The 19,939-nt window shown below is 45.8% G+C and overlaps 1 protein-coding gene across 1 annotated transcript in view; it reads left to right on the plus strand.

The window, feature by feature from the left end:
- The window catches only part of PTPN13 (protein tyrosine phosphatase non-receptor type 13), a gene marked incomplete at both ends in the record, with an annotated part of 107,545 nt that overhangs the window by 4,949 nt on the left and 82,657 nt on the right, over positions 1-19,939 (plus strand). Inside the window, 4 exons of the mRNA XM_084266598.1 lie at positions 6,370-6,539; positions 10,534-10,599; positions 14,275-14,460; positions 18,390-18,483. Of these exons, the coding sequence (XP_084122724.1) occupies positions 6,370-6,539; positions 10,534-10,599; positions 14,275-14,460; positions 18,390-18,483 (516 nt within the window). The remainder of the gene's footprint in view (positions 1-6,369; positions 6,540-10,533; positions 10,600-14,274; positions 14,461-18,389; positions 18,484-19,939) is intronic.

The following is a 19,939-nucleotide window of genomic DNA, read 5'->3' on the forward strand; positions in this document are numbered from 1 at the left end:
GAGCACAGAGCTCCAACCCCCTGCCACAGGCAGGGACACCAACCTCCAGGCCTGGAGCTACACAAGGTTGTCCAGGGTCCCATCCAACCAGGGATGGGGCACCCACCCCCTCTGTGGGCAGCCCCTTCCAGCCCCTCACCACTCTCTGGAAAGAACATCCCCCTAAGATCTCATCTAACCCTTCCCTCCTTCAGCTTCACTCCATCCCCCTTGTCCTGCCACTGTTTATTCTTTGAACAAGCTGATTCCCCTCCCTGATTTATTGTAAAGAAAAGTGCTATCATCTGAAAGTGGATGTGAAGAAGGGTGACTGTTATTGTGTGTGGGGGTTGTAAGTCTTGTTGACAGCCTAATGATTGCATCTACTTAGTTTGGGTAAGCATAATGAAAAGAAGGAAGGGGGAGTGTGAAATGTGTTGATGGGAACTGGTGGTGTGTCCCAAGTAGTCATGGACCTACTTGAGATTGAGGGAGAAGTGGATTGTTTCAGTTGACAAGAGGTAAAATGCAATAGAAAAAGGGGAAAAAAATAAAAATCCTTATTTTACAGCCACACCTTGCTTCCAGGAATGAGATTGCTTTTTTTCCCTTCACCCATAAATTTTGAGGAATGATTGTTTTTCACTTCCTGATAACACTTGCAGGTTTGATTTCCGAGAAGGCATCAGGCTTCTGTGGCACTTGGTAATTTTTTTTTAATTTTTTTTTTATCTTTCTCCCTCTTTCTGGCCACAAATGAGGCTCAGTTACTACTTCTGCTCTTTCCATCACACCACTGGATGTGCTCAGGGTAATGATAAAGTGTTGTGTGGTGTTATGCTGCCTGGGGAGCATCTCAGGAGCATCGCAGGCGATTTCAGAAACGATTTGTTCAGCCTGTTTCTTGCTCCAGAATTCTCAGGAATGAGTCAATCGCAGTTGGCCTCTCAGAGTCTCTGCTGGCTTCCAAGTGGTTCAGCATCACACCAGGCTGCTCTGCTCAGCCACATCCCTTCATGCCCAAGGGAGAGGGAGCAGAAGTGCTGCAGTGCTGCTGCTCCCGCACACCAGACATGCAGGGACATGGTGTGTCAGCTCAGAGTGCAGAGCTTAGGATGGAAATGCTCCCTCACCCTGGCCTGTCAAGGGATGCATCAGTGGTTTACCCAGCTCCAGCCTGGTCTAAGCATAAATATCTCCAGGTCCCTTTCTGCTAGGAGAAATCTCATCTCAGTGAGAGCTGCAGAGTGAAGCAGAGGACAAGGTTAGTGTTGAAAACCTTGTGAATGTTTTTGGGTTCTATTTTGGTTGGGTTAGGTTTTTTTAAGGTATTTTGTATCTTGATAGAGCTGGATCATCACTTTGGACCATTTTTGCTGCTGGCTGTGGGCTAACAGAGAAGTAGGAAAGCACCAACCTGGAAGAGCTTGAACTGTGTGCGTGTAGTCTGGGAATTCAGAGTTACCTGCCGTCAGTATTGTAAACCAGACCCATTTTCAATTTCTGCCTGAACTTACTGGCTCTTACAGTCTGCTGGGTTTATTTTTGAAGAGAGGCTGAGGGAGCTGGGCTGGTTCAGCCTGGAGAAGAGAAGACTGTGGGGGGGACCTCATTGCAGCCTTCCTGTCCCTGAAGGGAGCAGAGAGACAGGAGGGGAATCAGCTTGTTCAAGGGCAGAGACTGGCAGGACAAGGGGGATGGAGTGAAGCTGAAGGAGGGAAGGGTTAGATGAGATCTTAGGGGGAAGTTCTTTGCAGAGAGAGTGGTGAGGGGCTGGAAGGGGCTGCCCAGAGAGGGGATGGTTGTTCCATCCCTGTGGGTCTTGAAGGCCAGGTTGGATGGTGCCCTGGGCAACCTTGTGTAGCTCCAGGCCTGGAGGTTGGTGTCCCTGCCTATGGCAGGGGGTTGGAGCTCTGTGCTCCTTGGGGTCTCTTCCAACCCAGACCAGTCTATGATTCTATGATTTTTATGTCTCTGACTATTTGTATCCTGTTAAACTGTGGAAAGGGCTGTTTTAAAAGTCCTCAACTTGTTTATGTTGCTCCGTAACCCAAGATCACTCCTTTTTTTAATTGCATTTAAAACCAGTTCACACTGTCACTTTAAGGCCACACCATTTATCGCTGTCTTGGCACTGCTGGATAAACTGCACTCTCAAAGTGTTTTGTTCCCAAGCTGCACAGCTCTGGAGTTAACTCAGAAGGCTGGCTGGAAGCTTCCTGCATAGACAACCTGACCAGGAGCCATAGCCTGAATTGTTGTCCTTTAGAAAGACTGGTTTGAAGCTTTATTCTTTATCTTTTGTCACTTTCTTCTGTATTTTGGGGAGCATTTCCCTCACTGCTATTATAAATTCTTCTGAAAGCTTAAACAGATGATGACATGAATTTAGTTTGCTTTCCTGTGGTCCCCAGTGATTTGATGCATTGCATCTTTGTTACTTTTTTTGGAGAGATTCTTAGTACAATTTTTCTTAGGTGAAGTCTGCATGGGACAGTTGTTTTGCTTTGAAAAGCATGCCTTAAGGAAGGAGGTGAAAGATGACCTCCACCTTAGGAAGCATAGGATGGGAAGGGTTGGACTTGATGATCTTAAAGGTCTTTCCTAAACTTGTGATTCTGTGATGAGTTATTTTGTTCTCATCCTTTTAACAGGCGATAGATCGCCAGGGCTGTGATGTGAGCAACATCGTCTGTGATCTTAGTTAAAAGATAGTAAAAGAAGCAGCTAAAAAAGGAGCTTGGCCAAATCAGCCCTTTTTAAACTGAAAATCACATTCCTTGCATGTTTTTTCCAGATCATGAAGAGTCTGGAGTGTGGATGGAAGCATTTGACACGAATCAGTAAATTCAGCCTCTACATCTGTAGGGGACAAATGTTTAAATTAATATTGGGAATTAAAAGCTTGTTTAAATTAAAGCTTGTTTAAATTAATATTGGGAAGACTTTAGGCTAAATGTGGGCGGTCTTTTTATTCTTCTTAAAGCTTACTCTTCTCATTACATGTTCTGAAACGTGGCACAACAACTAGAGTTCATATCACAGAATCACAAGGTTGGAAGAGACCTTTGAAGTCCAACCATTCCCATCCTATGCTAAACCATATCCCTGAGTACCTCATCAACCCTTTTATTGAACACATCCAAGGATGGTGACTCAACCCCCTCCCTGGGCAGCCTGTTCCAGGCCCTGACAACTCTTTCAGTAAAAAATTGTTTTCTAATATCCAATCTAAACCTGCCCTGGCACAGCTTCATGCCATTCCCCCTCATCCCATCTCCTGTCCACTGGCTGAAGAGACCATCGCCCACCTCTCTGCACCCTCCTGGCAGGGCAGTGGAGGTGGGGAGAAGGTCTCCCCTCAGCCTCCTCTTCTCCAGGCTGAACACCCCCAGCTCCCTCATCCGCTCCTCAGAGGATTTGCCCTCCAGCCCCTTCCCCAGCCTGGTTGCCCTTCTCTGGACACGCTGCAGGACCTCAGTGTCCTTTTTATGGTGGGGAGCCCAGAACTGGACCCAGCACTCAAGGTGCAGCTTCACCAATGCCGAGTACAGGGGCAAAATCACCTCCCCAGACCTACTGGCCACACTGTTTTTGATACAAGCCAAGATGCCACTGGTCTTCTTGGCTGCCTGGGCACACTGCTGGCTGGTGTTCAGTCTGTAGTCAACCAACACCCCCAGGTCCTTCTCTGCCTGACAGCTCTCCAGCCAGTCTCCCCCAGCCTGTAGCGCTGCTTTGAAAGTTTTTTGTCATACATGTTGTTTAGGGTCTCTTGAGCTGGGACTTTTAAGGACAAATCTTACAATAGGTTATGATGGGGGGGGAGTGGTTTATATTGGGGGTGTATACATGCAGAACTCATTAAAATATTAAATATATTTAAAAAACCCAGTAGTTACCTGCAGAGTTCATTTTAGAAGTTTATGGTCAACTAAGGCCAATTTTCTACAAATGCTTTGCTATACAATGAGATGTTTTTAATGTGTAATAGGAAGAGTCTTTGCATCTCTACGTTTCTTCTGTTGAGCATCTGAACTTACTGCCACAACAGCAAAGAGCAGTTCTCTTGTTTCAGATGAAGTGAGGGTAGAGGTACAGTGCAAAACGTCATCTCTTGGGGAGGAACAGATAATGTTACTTTCTTTCTTAATTAAAACTTTAATTAAGTCAGTTGATTGAAGTCAATTTCCTCTGCTGTCACCACAGGTGCTATGTAAGGTTCTTTCTGGAGGAGTTCTCTTCAACTCATCTTATTTTACAATTTCTATATCTGATGACTCTTTCACAATGCAAGGTATTTCTAACATTCAGTTTTGAAGGACAAGGGCCGATGGCCTCAAGTTGGAGCCCGGGAAGTTCCGCCCCAATGTGGGGAAGAACTTCTTCCCGGTGAGGGTGAGGGAGCCCTGGGACAGGCTGCCCAGGGGGTGTGGAGTCTCCTTCTCTGGAGAGATTCCAGCCCTGACCTGTCCTAGGGACCCTGCTTTGGCAGGGGGCTGGACCTGATGATCTCTGGAGGTTTCTTCCAACCTCCATGGGTCTGTGATTCAAGGGAGAAAGCTGGAGCAATGACATGCGCTCCCCTGAGGTGAGAAGGCTTCCATCTCTCTGGAATGTCACAAAAAGCAGAGCAGGGGGAAGCCAGTTCTGCGGTGTAAATCCTGAGCTCGTGCTGGTGTCTGTCAGCAAAACTCTTTGGGATCCTGAAATGCATTAGAAAAACCCCTTTGGGTCTCCTGTGATTAAACAACTTGGAGTAACAACTTGAAGTAGACTCTGTAGGGTCTTTAAATTTCTAGAAGCTTTGCTTTCTGGTCCCTTCTCCTTTGTAAAGCAAAATTCTGCCTGTGGTTTATGGTATGTTCAGAAAAACATGTATGTTAGGCTAAAAAAGGAATTATTGGGTTCTCTGCTGAATGAGATCTTGTCTACATGCGGGTAGGAGGGGAAACATCCAGAGCTTCAGGAGCTGAAAGCTGGCAAGGTTTTTCTGATAATGGTACTACCAGGTTGTTAATATTAGTTTTGCTTTGTTTTCAGAGTATTTAGAAAAGCCTGAAAGCAATTTAGCTTCTTTTGGAGGAAGGGGAGTTAAAGAAATTGCAGGATGAACTTGGTAGATCCTTTTACATCTGATACCTGTAAGAGTAATTTAATACATCTCCTAGGAGATTAGAAATATTCTAGATTACAAGATAATTGAATGGCCTGGGGACCAGCACTGTGGGAGTGTCCCGAGCTGATAGGAGAGTGGAAAATGTTATTAGGAGTGGAGCTGAAGGAGAAAATGATTATTCTGCTGTTGCTGCTTACTATGTAGAAGGAAAAGACTTCTTCAGATGCATGGTTCTTCAGATCTGTTAAGTATCATGTAGCAGAAAACACAGCAACAATCTCTTAGTCTGAAAATGCAAATTAAATTTATTTTTACTTAGATAAAAGCTTTTGCTTTCTTCAGTAAAGCTGAGCTGACTTACTGATTGAGGTATTTTGACTTGAGGAAATGGTCTGTCTTTTTCCTGCCACAGTTAAGTTCTACTTTCAGGGTAGATCTTGTGGATTTAACAACTTCACCCACGCATGTGACCTGTCCTGTTCCCCTCCCCTTTTTTTTTTCAGTAGATCTGTGGCCAGAGGTCTTACAACAGAATTATCAGGCATCAAAAACCTCGCTGGCAAATTGCATATTCAAGGTGTAGGAAGTTTTCTTTGTCACTTCTGGTTCTCCAATTTCAACCCCTGTTTTACAGTTTTCAAGAATTACTCACAGGGTTTGAATGAGCAACCTCACTAAGGTTGCAGGTCTGTTCTTTGCCTACTTCCACTACTGCCTAGAACTGTTTTCTTTTTCTCTTTTGAAATATCTTTTACTTTTTAGGTGAAAAAGGACTTCCTTGCCCCAGAACTCTGTTTTGTCCAGTTCTATCAGCTACTGTGATAAGATTGCCTCTCTACTAACTTTGTCTTTTCAGATTGTTTACTGCTGCAGCAGTGCTGTATTAGTATAGCAGTAAACAATATTCTTACGTAGGAATTATCCTTACTGATGTGTACACTGCCAAGTGTGATGATTTTAAATGTTGACTGTAACGTAAATGAAATAACCTGGAGACAGGACAACTTGCATATATTTTAGCAGTCTCTTCCTGAGCTTGGTGATATAATGGCAAAGAATAGCCAAAAAAGGTTGGTGTTACACCTTAGTGTGATTCAAATTGAGGAGTTGTTGCTATAAATGTCACAGATAGAAAAGGAAGCATGAATCTATTAATAATATGTTAGGCTGATACTAAATTTGTCTTTGAGCAAATAAAATACAGCATTAAGGAAGGGCATCAACATTGCTTTAATTTTGGGTTGGTTTTTTTTTCCCCCTTTCAAATCCAGCTGATCCTACTGCCCTGGGATTCATCATTTCTCCATGGTCACTCCTGTTGCTTCCATCCGGCAGTGTATCATTTACTGATGAAAATGTCTCCCAGCAAGACCTGCGAGCATTCACAGCACCAGAGGTTCTGCAGAACCATTCTCTATCATCTCTGTCAGATGTTGAAAAGGTACAGTACCTCTTCCTTGGCTTCCTTTGCTTCCAGCTGCTGCCTTTTGCTGTTGATCCCTTCACAAAATAGCTTTAAATGGCCTTTTCATTTTTTGTCCTTTGGTTCATCTGTGTAAGTGGTGTTTTCTTTTGCGATGGTAGAAGAGTGGTTATTCTCCTGGAGAGAATCCAGCCAAGGGCTACAAAGATGATTAAAGGACTGAAGCATCTCCCCCATGGGGACAGGCTGACAGAACTGGGGCTGTTCAGCCTGGAGAAAAGAAGGTTAAGAGGGGAACTTACTAATGTTTATAAATATATCAAGTGTGGGACACAGGGGGAAATGGCCAGCCCCTTTTCAATGGTCTGTGGGGACAGGACAAGGGGCGATGACCTCAAGTTGGAGCCTGGGAAGTTCCACCCCAATCTGGGAAAGAACTTCTTCCCGGTGAGGGTGAGGGAGCCCTGGGATAGGCTGCCCAGAGGGTGTGGAGTCTCCTTCTCTGGAGAGATTCCAGCCCCGTCTGGACGCCGACCTGTGTGACCTGTCCTAGGGACCCTGCTTTGGCAGGGGGTTGGACCTGATGGGCTCTGGAGGGCCCTTCCAACCCCTATGAGTCTGTGATTGAGAGAGAAGCAAAGGAATTGCTCAAGCAGTCCAGGGCTTCGAGAAACAGGATATTCCTATGCTCATCTCAGAACAAAAGGTTTTATTTAACATGAGTATTCCTCAGCTGTGTGCAAAATATTCCTTTCCTCCTTCTTTAAGTTTTCCCCAAGGCTAGATGTTCAGGAAAGTAAGGGGTTTTGTATGTGATCTCCAGGTCAGTGATATGCATGGTCAGAATGACTAGCTTCTGAGATGTTTCCTTAACAGTAATTGGTTACAAATGGTAACACTTTCTGCAGAAAACCATTCCCTTGGCATAGTCGGAGATATTTAGAAGTGGGAGTAAGAGGGAAGCTGAGCTGTTTCCATCTCCTTGGCTTCTCTGGATTGATAATCCTTAGAGAAGGAAGCTGGCCTCAGCCAGTGTTGTTGTAATCTGGGAACAATTATGACATCTGGAAGCATTCCTCCAAGAAGAACAGCAGCATGCTCTTACTCCAGAGGAAGACAGTATTGGTGTTGATTGCTCTTGTGTGCACAAGGGCTATTAAAACGTTTTTCTGTGTTGAAGATTTTATGTTTACAGCTTTTGTTCTTCTAAGCCTTGTAAACAGTCAGTTTTCTTTAGGACACTATCACCAATACCTACTGAAAATCACTGCTAGATGTCCTTCTTGCCCTACAGCATAGCCAAAATTAGTGGTATAATAAAATATATATACTATTTTAATCTATGACAACTATAAGCAATTAATACCCTAGGTTGAAAGTTTTAAGTGGGAAGTAAAAATAACAGTGACCCCAATGCAAGATTCAGAATCAGTTTGTAGGAGGCTGCTGCCAAGCTCTGTAGTCATACTGTTGGAATTGTTTATCCTCTTTCAAGAGAGACAACACTGAAGACAGTAACATTACCTCTACCGCCAGCTCTGGAGTTAATACACAAACCAGGCCTTTAAAAACACCTCAAAAGTTTTGAAATGCTGTGTTTGTGACCTTTGTCAGAGCTGATTGCATTCTCTCTTCTCTGCCAGCGTTCATTTGCTGTGTTTCTTCTTTCCTTTTGCAATAAAGAGTGAGCTGTCCCTGAGAGGTTTCTCTCTCTGGAACACCCAGGGGACTGCTGGCCACAGCGCGTATTGATAGGTGATCACCAAGCACTGGCATCCTGCTGATTAACCCTCACAAGTTATTGCTATGTGAATTGATTTCATGGCATCAGTATCACCTTGCTTGCTGAAAGGTGGTGTCAAAATTCAGGCTCAAGGCTGTAGCACCCATGTGGCTGTTTTCCTTGGGAAAGAGCTGGATGTGGAAATACACAAGCTTTGGCTTTGCATAGGCAAGTTACTCACATGTGGTGGTTTAGCCTTGGCTGGAGGCCAGACACCCACCAAAGTCAGTCTATTACTCCCTTTCTTGGGACAGGGGACAAAATAAAAGGAGGCTCAGGAGTCAACATAAGGACAGGGAGAGATCACTCTGTCATCGACCATGTGGGCAAAACAGACTCAACACAGAGTGAAGAAGAGATTAAGTATCTAATTTATTACACTATACTACAGAGAACACTAAAACCAGTCAGGAGCGTGACCAGATCTTAAAACAAACACAACCAGATCTTAAAACACTTTCCCCCCACCACTCCCTTCTTAGCAGACTTTAGTCAGGATTTTGCTCCCTTCTTCCCCCCTGCTCGCAGTACAGGGTGGGCAGGGACTGGGGAAGATGGGGTTCTCGGTGGCACCTTCCCCCCTCCCCTCCATTCTAAGCAGACTTCCCTTTAGCCGTGATCTTTCTCCCTTCTTCCCCCTGCTCGCAGTACAGGGAGGCAGGGACTGGAAAAAATGGGGTTCTCTGTTACTTCTTCATGAGCTGTTTTCCTTTTCCAGATCTTAAAACACCTCTAACCTCCCTCCCTGCTCCCTTCTTAGCAGACTTCACTCTAGTCATGATTTCTCTCCCTTCTTGCCCCCGATTGCAGCACAGGGGGGCAGGGACTGGGAGATGGGGGCTTTGGTCAGTCCCTTGCAAATTGGTTTCCTTCTCGTCTGGGGGGAGGGGGGGCATTCATTCCACACCTTCCCCCTGCTGCACCGTGGGGTCTCACCCACAGGAGACAGTCCTCCATGAACTTCTCCAATGTGAACACTTTCCCCAGGGCTTTATGTTTTTATCACAGTGTCTATCAGTCCTGGTCCTCCACCGGGTTATAAGCTTCCCCCCAGCAAACCTGTTCTGATGCAAAAGTCTCTGTTTCTCATCTCTGTGTCTCTGTTTCTCCTCATGGCTGCAAGTGCTGGCAGGGGCTTGTTCCAACGTAGGGTCACAGCATCTCCTCTATGTCTCCACCTGCTCCATCCAGCGTGGAGCAGCTCCACAGGCTGTAGGTGGGATCTGGGCCTTTTCCATGGGTTTCTCCAGGGGCTGCAGAGGCATCTTTCTCTCTGGCACCTGGGCCGCCTCCTCCCCCATTGGAGGAGTTTTCCTAGTTCCTGTTGAGTTTTCCATTCCCTTGGTACGCTCAGTTTACACTCACATTGTTAAGATGTGAAGTACCTGAGTCTAGGAATTTCTAGTCTGGTTTGCTTTTAGTTAGTGAAGAGGCCAACTTAAGTAAATGGCTTTTAATTTATCGCCCTCTCTGTAATTGTTGCTCATTACCTGTGCAATTATTTAATAAACTTGTTGCTTTTAAGTAGCATAAACATTGCTAATAACTGGGTAGTAGAGCCATCATTACCATATGTTACTTACACAGTCTAGAAAAACTGCTTTTTTCTGCACTGACTGGGGTGTTTTCAGTCTCCTACGGGGGCTCTTTAATTCTGTGATACTTAAACATCTTATTCCCTGTCCTGATGGGCTTAACACATCAAAGATAGATTTGTGTGGATGTTAATCATTAATTATACATGTAATGATTATTGTATATGTATCTTAAAATATCAATGATAGATTAAGATGACTGCTCAATGTGTTGGTGCTCTTTTGTGTTGGTTCCTTTTTTCCTTTGATCCCAATCTTGGGCTTGACTTGACAGTTGTAACCCACTGTTTGAGTCCTGAAAGGTCTACCTTGCCTTCAGAGCAAAGTTTGAAGAAGCCTTCAGCACAACCACGCAGCCTGGATCCCACAACAGGCTGATCACAGGGATTACGTGTGCTTCTGGCTTCACTGGGAAAGCTTAACATTGAACAGAGAAGACAGAGGCACTGGGTAGTTGCAGTGTGTTTTGTACCAGTAGGATTTCCTTCTCTGACCCTCGTGGCAAATGAGAACGATTTGAAAGACGACTGATCTTAAATAGCAGCAAAATTAGGATAAATTAATTACTGTTCAATTCTGCTTTGCGTTTCCAGCCCTGATCAATGAGCTGACAAATGTTTGTGTCTTATGACAGGTCCATATTTATTCTCTCGGTATGGCACTCTTTTGGGGAGCTGACCATGAAGTTCCTCAAAGTCAGGTAAGGTTTTTAACATTTTATTTTGGCTAATATTGCAGCTTCAGGCTTGAGAGTCTGGCTGAATTTGAGTAAACGTGACAGGGTGTCCTAATGAGACACCCAGAGCAAGTTTCTTTCCTGTGCTTGGAGGCTTATCCTGTGGAGCATGTGGGGGAGGAGGTGGTGGTATCTTGCAGAAAGATGGTGATGACACTACATTTCTTTTAGTTCCCATTAAGATATGTCTTGGCTGGTCTGTCCTGTGGAGTTACAGGCTGAGACACAACAGCTTAAGCCACTGACAAAGGAGAAAAATATTTGGTTTGGTTTAGGCTTATATAAAATCAAATATTTAAATAACACTGTTGCTTTACTCATAGTAAAGCAGCTTGTTCTCTGTGCTGCCATAACTACTGTGAGTCTGGACTTGGCACATACAGATACTTAGGTTACACAATGGCCAAGAGAGGGTAGGAATTGTTTGGAATAGGGAGTAGACTCTTGCTATTGACTTGTCAGTCAGTGCAGGCAGGGTTGCAGACAGCTTGCAGCCAGGTGCTATTGCTCAGTGGAGTTATTTCACACACCCAGCAAAACTCCTGTCTTTCGAAAACTGGCTGCAGATGATGTGATTCATCATCTTCCCGCCTTGCTCCTTCCCCACCCCCAGTTAAACTCTGAGAAGTCAATGTCTGAAAGGGTGAAAATAAGGTGAAATGCATCTGGAAGAGCATTTAGTGAGGAACTTGCACCTAGGGGAGCATTGTGTGGCTCAAGGAGATGAGTGAGCTCTTTCTGCTTCATGTTTGGGTTTAGTCCTTCCAGTTGGTGTTAACGTGTAAGGGTGAAGAAAGAAACTTTGAAAGGCCCTTTGGCAATTCCAGTATTCAGTTTCTAATATTTCCTTCGACTATTAGGAGTGGTAGTTGGGTTCTCTGTTGTTCTGATTTGGAAGCAGATGCCTGAACATGAGGGTCAGAAAAGCTACAGCTGGTTTAGGGATACTTATTTGTAATGCCTACAGTGCCTGTCCCAAAAGCCCCAGTATTTTCTAGACAGCTATCCCCATTCTTTGCTCTCCTGTTGCATAGGAGGTGAAAGAAACAGTAACCAGCAATAGCAAGAGAGTCATTTAAGGTAGGTAGAGGTGTTAAGCAGAAGGTGGCCATGAATTTCAGTCCCCTTTCTCTTTGTTTCTTCCTGTGGTATTGTAGCAACAGCTTGACAGTAGTGCAGGGAGTGCTTTACCCTTAGATACATAACAGTGCTCTTCCAAACACAACGTGGTGGGGTCTGCATAGGAAGAGAAGGGGGAGCAAAGGTCTAGAATTTACGTGTGGGATGTTCTTATGTGGTGCCTCTGCCTTGTGGAGGTGGTGGAGGCAACAGGACAGTCTGTGTATGGAACTGCCTTGAAGTGTTGGTTTCCGTGTGTGGATCTTCCTGTTCTTAAATCTATTTTTTTCCACTTTTGCTGCCTGTGTTAGTTCAGGAGCTGCTTCTGTGCTGGGTGTTTGGTTGAATACAACAGTGATTTTTACAGTGGTTCTCAAGTGCTAAACAAACAGGTGGGAAACGCCTATGTTAATTAAACTTAATTTAATCAAAACAAGGTGGTCCAGAATACTTTATTATTGTGGTGTATTTTTAAGAGTACTAATACAGGGAGGACTGGGAGATTGTAATGGTTTGAAGTGCTCCCTGATTCACAAAGAACAACACTGCTTGTACTTTGTGGGTAACCACCCACTTTGGGAGAGCTGCAGTTCAGAAGGCTCTGGTCCCAAATGCCTGTGGCATCTTCAAACAAGTGTTATTGCTGTCAAACTGCCTGCTCCACAGAGTGATATTCTACGTACAGTGTGCTGGATAGGCTGAAATGGAGGAGAATAACTTCTAGATTGATCTTAACCATAGGGGTGTTGTCCTGGAAGTATGAATCACAGAATCGTAGGGGTTGGAAGGGACCTCGAGAGATCATTGGGTTCAACCCCCTGCCAAAGCAGCTCCCCAGCTCATATTGCACAGGTCGGTGTCCAGACGGGGCTGGAATCTCTCCAGAGAAGGAGACTCCACAGCCCCTGGGCAGCCTGTCCCAGGGCTCCCTCACCCTCACTGTGGAGGGCAGAAATTCTCGGGCTCCAACTTGCAGCCATTGCCCCGTGTCTCCAGTGACCATTGAGAAGGGGCTGGCCATTCCCCCCTGCATTCCATGCTTAAGATATTTATAAACATTAATTAGGTGCCCCCTACTGAGACTGAGCAGCCCCAGCTTTGAGGTTTTATTCCATACTTAATTATTGGGATTGTTTGATGATGTCATTGGACTTTGGAAATGCGAAGGCAGTGGCTACAGAGCACTGGTGAGGGAAGACACTGTAGCAAATGAGCATAGTGGCCAGAGGGTTGTAAAATGATTGCAGTGAGGAGCGGAGAGAGGTGATGGGCAACACACAATTTGATATGAATTCAGGTGAAGCCCTTTATTGAGCGAAACCACACAGATTATAGACATTTGACACTGCAAATGTGGCAAGATAAAAAACTGCTAATTGGTTACAACACACTGTTCACACCAAGCTGATTGGTTAGTGATTATAACAGGTTCTGATAAGCATATCTTATAGCTAAACACTGTTAGTTTACCTTTGTCTAAAACTATCTGCACACCTGCTGTGTTGACCATTTACTACAGATGGTTTTTGACACGTTCACTTATTCCCAAATACCTTCCCACAAATCCTCCTTGGTTTAGGGCAGTCTGTATTCCTGTCTTCAAGGCTGCTGTGTTTTTGAGAATGTGATTACCAAAAACCTCTTGGCATGAGTAACTTTCCTGTCTCATGGGAATGCGAGGATATTGTCAGGGCCTACGTCTTCTGTGAGGAGAGTCAGGCTGCTGGTAGCCCTGCTGCCTTCCCTGACAATGAGGGTTGAATTGCATGATTGCAACTGGCAGAATGATTAAAAACCAGCCAAGAAAATTTCTTGTGAACCTTTTCACCAGTCATTAAGCCCTTGAGAAAGGGAAGCATTGGTGTCCTGACCTTTGAGATTAGGCATCTTGTTTGAACCAGATGATCTGAAGAGAGGCTGAGGGAACTGGGCTTGTTGATCCTGGAGAAGAGAAGGCTGTGGGGGGGACCTCACTGCAGCCTTCCCATCCCTGAAGGGAACAGAGAGACAGGAGGGGAATCAGCTTGTTCAAGGGCAGAGACTGGCAGGACAAGGGGGATGGAGTGAAGCTGAAGGAGGGAAGGGTTTGATGAGATCTTAGGGGGAAGTTCTTTGCAGAGAGAGTGGCGAGGGGCTGGAAGGGGCTGCCCAGAGAGGGGGTGGGTGCCCCGTGTCTGGGGGTGTTGAAGGCCAGGTTGGATGGGGCCCTGGGCAACCTTGTGTAGCTCCAGGCCTGGAGGTTGTTGTCCCTGCCTGTTGTAGGGGATTGGAGCTCTGTGCTCCTTGGGGTCCCTTCCAATCCAGACCAGTCTGGCGTGACCTGACACTGAATGTCTTGTCAGCCACAAGTGTTTTTCAGTACCTAGATTATAAATTTCAAATTGGTGCTCAGATAACTTAGACAGTAAGGTTTGTGAATTGTTATTTACCCAAGCTGAATGTCTGCCTTTTTTCCTGTGTGTACCGCAAGTCACTGTTACAATTGATTCTCCCATCCCTCCTGCTTCTGTTTGTCACTAGCCCATCAAACTCGGAGACCATCTCAACAGCATACTGCTCGGCATGTGTGAGGATGTCATTTATGCCCGGGTGTCTGTGCGGACTGTTCTGGATGCTTGCAGCGCCCACATAAGGAACAGTAACTGTGCCCCTTCTTTTTCGTACGTGAAGCAGTTGGTCAGGCTGGTGCTGGGAAGCCTGTCTGGGGTAAGTCTGCATCCACATCTGAGGAATAATAGAGATCAGCAGGAAGAGGGGCAAGGCTGCTAATTCAGAGTTGCTCTGCAGTAATTCATTCTCTTATTTTACGATGCTGTGATTTTTATAAGGGGGAGTGTTGAAAGGAAGGAATTACTTCTCTCCCCTTGTAACAGTTTGTGCAATTAAAAATCCCTCCTGTGATACACAGTCACAGCTGCTGTTTGAGAGGGGTGATTTTGTGAACTCTTTGTTGTCTTGGAAAGAAAATTAGGGAAAAACAGGAGATGGAAAAGCCATTCTGAACTCTGGGACTGGCCTTAGACTTGCTGCTATTTGAAATCACAGAATCGTAGGGGTTGGAAGGAACCTCCAGAGCCCATGGGGTCCAACCCCCTGCCAAAGCAGGGTCCCTAGGACAGGTCACACAGGTCGGCATCCAGACAGGGCTGGAATCTCTCCAGAGAAGGAGACTCCACACCCCCTGGGCAGCCTGTCCCAGGGCTCCCTCACCCTCACCAGGAAGAAGTTCTTCCCCACATTGGGGAGGAACTTCCCGGGCTCCAACTTGAGGCCATGGCCCCTTGTCCTGTCCCCACAGACACTGAGAAGAGGCTGCCCATGTCCCCCTGTGTGCCACCCTTCAGCTATTGATCCCCATTGATCAGATCCCCTCTCAGGCTGCTTCTCTCCAGGCTGAACAGCCCCAGCTCCCTCAGCCTTTCCTGGCAGGGGAGATGCTCCAGGCCCTTCATCCCCTTCGCAGCCTCCGCTGGACTCTTTCCAGGAGATCCCTGGCTTTTTTTATCCCAGGGAGCCCAGAACTCAACACAAATGCTTCAAAAACAATTGCTGTGAATTTTCTTTTTCAATGTTATGCCTGACTTTTGGGGAGCTGCTTATTAACAGGAAGAGTGAATTCCTTAGTGCGCTAATTCTCTTGCACTTCTCAGCTCTTGAATATGATAATTGTGGAGGATGTTACTGTCTGCTGATGACAAATGTATTACACTGTTTCCAGAAGTGAAAGAAACTACATGAACTCCTATTGCATAGTTACTATTCCTGTCAGGCAACCTCTCCCTTCACCTAAAGCGTTACGACATAACCCCAGAATAGAGAAATAATTTCAAGCCTCTGAGTAGAAAGAAACTGTCGATATTGTTAGCTTGTTCTCTGGTCAATACTTGCTTTCCTTGAGTTCTGTTTATAATTGTAACAAACACTAAGTGGTTTATTGTTGCTGGAATGATATCCCATGATGGTCCTGAATTTTATCCAGTTTAGAATATTGAAACTCCTTTCTTTTTTTTTAAATTTTATGCCAATGTAAGACTTGTCTGGAGACACCACAACACTGTAATAGGAAGAAAAATGTTTGACTTGATATTGTTTCCTTTATTTAAAATGTTATGATCTAATTGTTAGGTAGTTTCTGCATAAAACTAGTTAAGAAGCACTTGCCTGAGATGAGAGGTCCCTGCATTTGTCTAATATTTGGCAGCAGCTGTTTATTCCAGGGCTCTAGAAATAGTATGACCTCTACACTGTCAGCCTAGTGCTCCTCACTGTAGTGTCTGAAGCCTTGTGCAGCTGCCAAGTGAAGCTAGCCTGTGATTCAGTGCAATTGAGTCCAGCTCAGTGAAGCCATTAAAATAAAGATCCAAACCTTAAAGTGTGCCATGAGCTATAGAAACAGCCGCTATGAAGAGTGAGTCATAAGTCTCCAGGTTCTTGATGGCTCTTTCTGCTTAGCAAATTTTTTGCTTTTCTTTATCTTGCTCCTGTCATCAGCCTCTCAGAGGGAGTTGGAGGTTAGTGTGACATACCAGCATGACATGCTTCCCCAGCCAGCAATAGTGGTCCCAAGTGCAGGGAACAAAATCCAGTGGAGAACTGAATCCAGCAAGTCTGTTCCTGTCTCCTGTACCATGCTGATAATGGAGCAGGACAGCTGGCAGTGCTACCCAGTGCTGAAGTTCTACTAATCTTCTAGATTTCCTTCACTAGTAACCTTTTTAACCTAATTCAGAATGTGTCACTGCATTGCCTTTGCAAGAAGACAAGAAGGAAATAGCTGAAAAGCACCAAGTGTTGATGGACCAACAGTGACAGAGCTGTGCTGCTGTGCTTTTGTGCAGCGTAGCTAAATATCCCTGCTGGCTTTAATGCTTCTCTGTGTGTGCTGGAATTTTTAAGTTCATACGAAAACTGTATAAAATTGTTTCAGAACTATACCACAACTTGCTGTATCTTGATTGGCCTTATCAAAGGCTAGGGAGGTCTTAGCTCTATGAATGACAGAATGATAGGGGTTGGAAGGGCCCTCCAGAGCCCATAGGTCCAACCCCTTGCCAAAGCAGGGTCCCTAGGACAGGTCACACAGATTCCACCCCAGATTGGGGTGGAACTTCCCGGGCTCCAACTTGAGGCCATGGCCCCTTGTCCTGTCCCCACAGACACTGAGAAGAGGCTGCCCATGTCCCCCTGTGTCCCACCCTTCAGCTGTTGATACCCATTGATCAGATCCCCTCTCAGGCTGCTTCTCTCCAGGCTGAACAGCCCCAGCTCACTCAGCCTTCATTCAGCCAAATGACTGGTCATTTGGTGGTCTGTGAAGTGGAGCTGAGGGGTCCTGTTTGAATGTTTTCACCTCAGTGTGCTGCATAAAGGGCAGTGTGCACAGCACAGGACTGATTAGTCTGTTCAGTGTTAACTGAGTTGTGTTGTAACTGTGATGGAAGAACAACTGCTTGATTACTCCTCCTCCCCACCCAGCTAAGCTGCTGCCCAAGTTATGATGATTCTCACTGTATCAAAAAACATCACTAACGACATCTCCAAAGCTTCTCTTTGGCTGATCCTACATGTGAAATCACTTTTTTAGGGAAGTATGGTTAAAAAAAGTTAAAAGTGAAGCCTCATGCATGAAAGGAACGTGCCAGAGGGCTAAAGAGGCTTCTCACACGTGCATGAGGTTTTATGGCTGTGGGTACTTTGAGGTATCAACCTAAAACTATCAGGTGCAAGATGGTTCTCCCCATCATACAGAAAATTCATCAGGCCAGTGGCAGGCTCCAGTCATGTTGCATGGAACATGGTTTTTGAAAGTAGCTGACTCCTCAGTTTGTTTTAGGGGGATAATGTTATGTGCTATTGACCTCAAGTTACACTTAATGGGGGAAAAAAGACAGCCAGATGGTACAGTAAAAATAGTGCCAAACAGTTAGGGTCAAGTTCACTAATGCCTGTACTGGGCACTGGTGAGGCTGCACCTCGAGTGCTGGGTCCAGTTCTGGGCCCCTCACTCCAAGAAGGACATGGAGCTCCTGGAGCGTGTCCAGAGAAGGGCAACCAGGCTGGAGAAGGGGCTGGAAGGCAAATCCTCTGAGGAGCAGCTGAGGGAGCTGGGGGTGTTCAGCCTGGAGAAGAGGAGGCTGAGAGGAGACCTTCTCCCCACCTCCACTGCCCTGCCAGGAGGGTGCAGAGAGGTGGGCGATGGTCTCTTCAGCCAGGGGACAGGAGATGGGAGGAGGGGGAATGGCCTCAAGCTGCCCCAGGGCAGGGTCAGCTCAGATGGGAGGGAAAAGTTCTTCCCTGGCAGAGTTGTGGGGCTGTGGCACAGGCTGCCCAGGGAGGGGGCTGAGTCCCCACCCCTGGGTGTGTTTAACAGATGGGGAGATGAGGTACTGAGAGATCTGGGTCAGCACAGGACAGGGACAGTTGGATGTGATGATCTTAAAGGTCTTTTCCAGCCTTGTGATTCTGTGAAGTTCAGTGTGGAAAGTGCAAACTTTGTTCATAAGCCCCAGATTCATCAGTGAGAACATTTCCTGGAATTACCCATATTTGAATAATCTGTACGTTTGCATAATGGCTGCTTGTTCCATACTAATGGGAGCTCTTCAGTTGACTCTGTGTTGCTGCCTGTTCTGCAGGTGGATAAACTGTCCTGCAGTGGAGACAGAAAACTGCAGCCAGACAGGAGCCAAGCTATTCGTGAGAGGCTGAGGGGAAAAGGACTTCCTGCAGGTAAGTGCTTCATCCTAGTAAGGGTTATGGCAATAAACACCGTCCTGTGGAAGACCAAGTCGGGGTAGATGTTGTGGCCAAAGAAAGTGAATAGCAGAGGACTTGCTGGCATTCGCAGGACTCTGATGGTTCAGTGTCTGGCTAAACCATGGCGACACGAGAATAGCTGCTGTAAGGGAATACATGTCTCTCTCTTCCAGTTCATAGGAAGAGGGTTATTTTAAGTTCTCAGCCAAAGGTTTTGTTTCAAGAGAAGGGGAATCTTCACCTGAAGGTAGGTTAGCTTAGGGGACCAGGAAACGGCTTTTCTTCATTCCTTCATTCCCATGGACCTTGCTTTTTCTTCATAGGTCTAGTTGTGCACAGCCCAGCCTCTTCCCCTGCTTCCCAGGCAGCCCTGGGCTCTTCCCTTGCACACAGAGCTGTTTTCTGCCTCCTCTTTTGTCCCAAGGAGAGGCAGTGTATGTTCTGTCACAGTTCAGAGCTTTGACAGCGGGAGGTGAATGTGGAGGGCAGGTAGGATTGTGCTGGTGTATCAGGGAAGTAAGGAAAGAGGGTGTGGGATCTGTGTCGGGAGGACACAGGCTGCTTTGGAGGCAGGCTGTTGCCACTGTGAAGGAAAAGGGATAAAGTCACATTGATTGACAGCTGATGATGGCCATGGCTGCATTACATGTCCTTGTTTAACATCAGTGGCAGCATCAGCTTTGTGCTGAGCTTCTTGGGTAAGGAGATGTACTCTGCCAAAAGCCTGATCTTGTATGTTTCTGGAAGAATTGTAGAGCTGGGTAGGAGCATTTCTAAGGCATCAACTTGGACCTCTCTAAGTCCCTGGGATGCAGGCAGTGAGATGTGATATTTAAATGAGACCATTCTTACCTTAAAAGGCTTATGAGTAGAGTGTTTTGTTGCTAGAATGCAACATCACCACAAATACTGAATACCACATCAAGCAACATGGTTTTCACCCACCTCATGTTACCCCTCTGCCTATTTACAACCAGTGACCTTGGAACAAAGTTGTGTTGCTGGTGTGCTTGAGTTGCACCGTTATTTACTTGTGTCAGGCAGCACTGCAGCAACCTGCAAGAACCAAAATAAACCAGGGAGTTGTCAGTGGCAACAGAAACTGCAAAAGTGAGATGTGATTCTGGCAAGGTGGGCTTCCTTTTTGAGATGAGTTCTGGATGAGGTTAGTTTTTGATATAAAAACCTTATGTTGGTGGTTGCCAGCCCTTCCAGTAAAGCATTATGTGTTTAGGAACAGTTTCTGGTACAAGCTGTCTCTTGTTTTCTGGCACAAGTGCACTGTACTGACTGCTTTCTCAGGGGGTTCTTTTCTTACTGCCTTTTTCTTTTTCCTCCTCCTTTTCCAGACTGTTTCTGTAGCAGTAGGAGGATCTGTAGGAATCCAGGGTTTGGGACTGAATCAGTCCAGTTGACTGATTCGTAAACC

This window comes from Gallinula chloropus (assembly GCF_964237585.1).
Source record: "Gallinula chloropus genome assembly, chromosome: 7".
NCBI lineage: Eukaryota > Metazoa > Chordata > Aves > Gruiformes > Rallidae > Gallinula > Gallinula chloropus.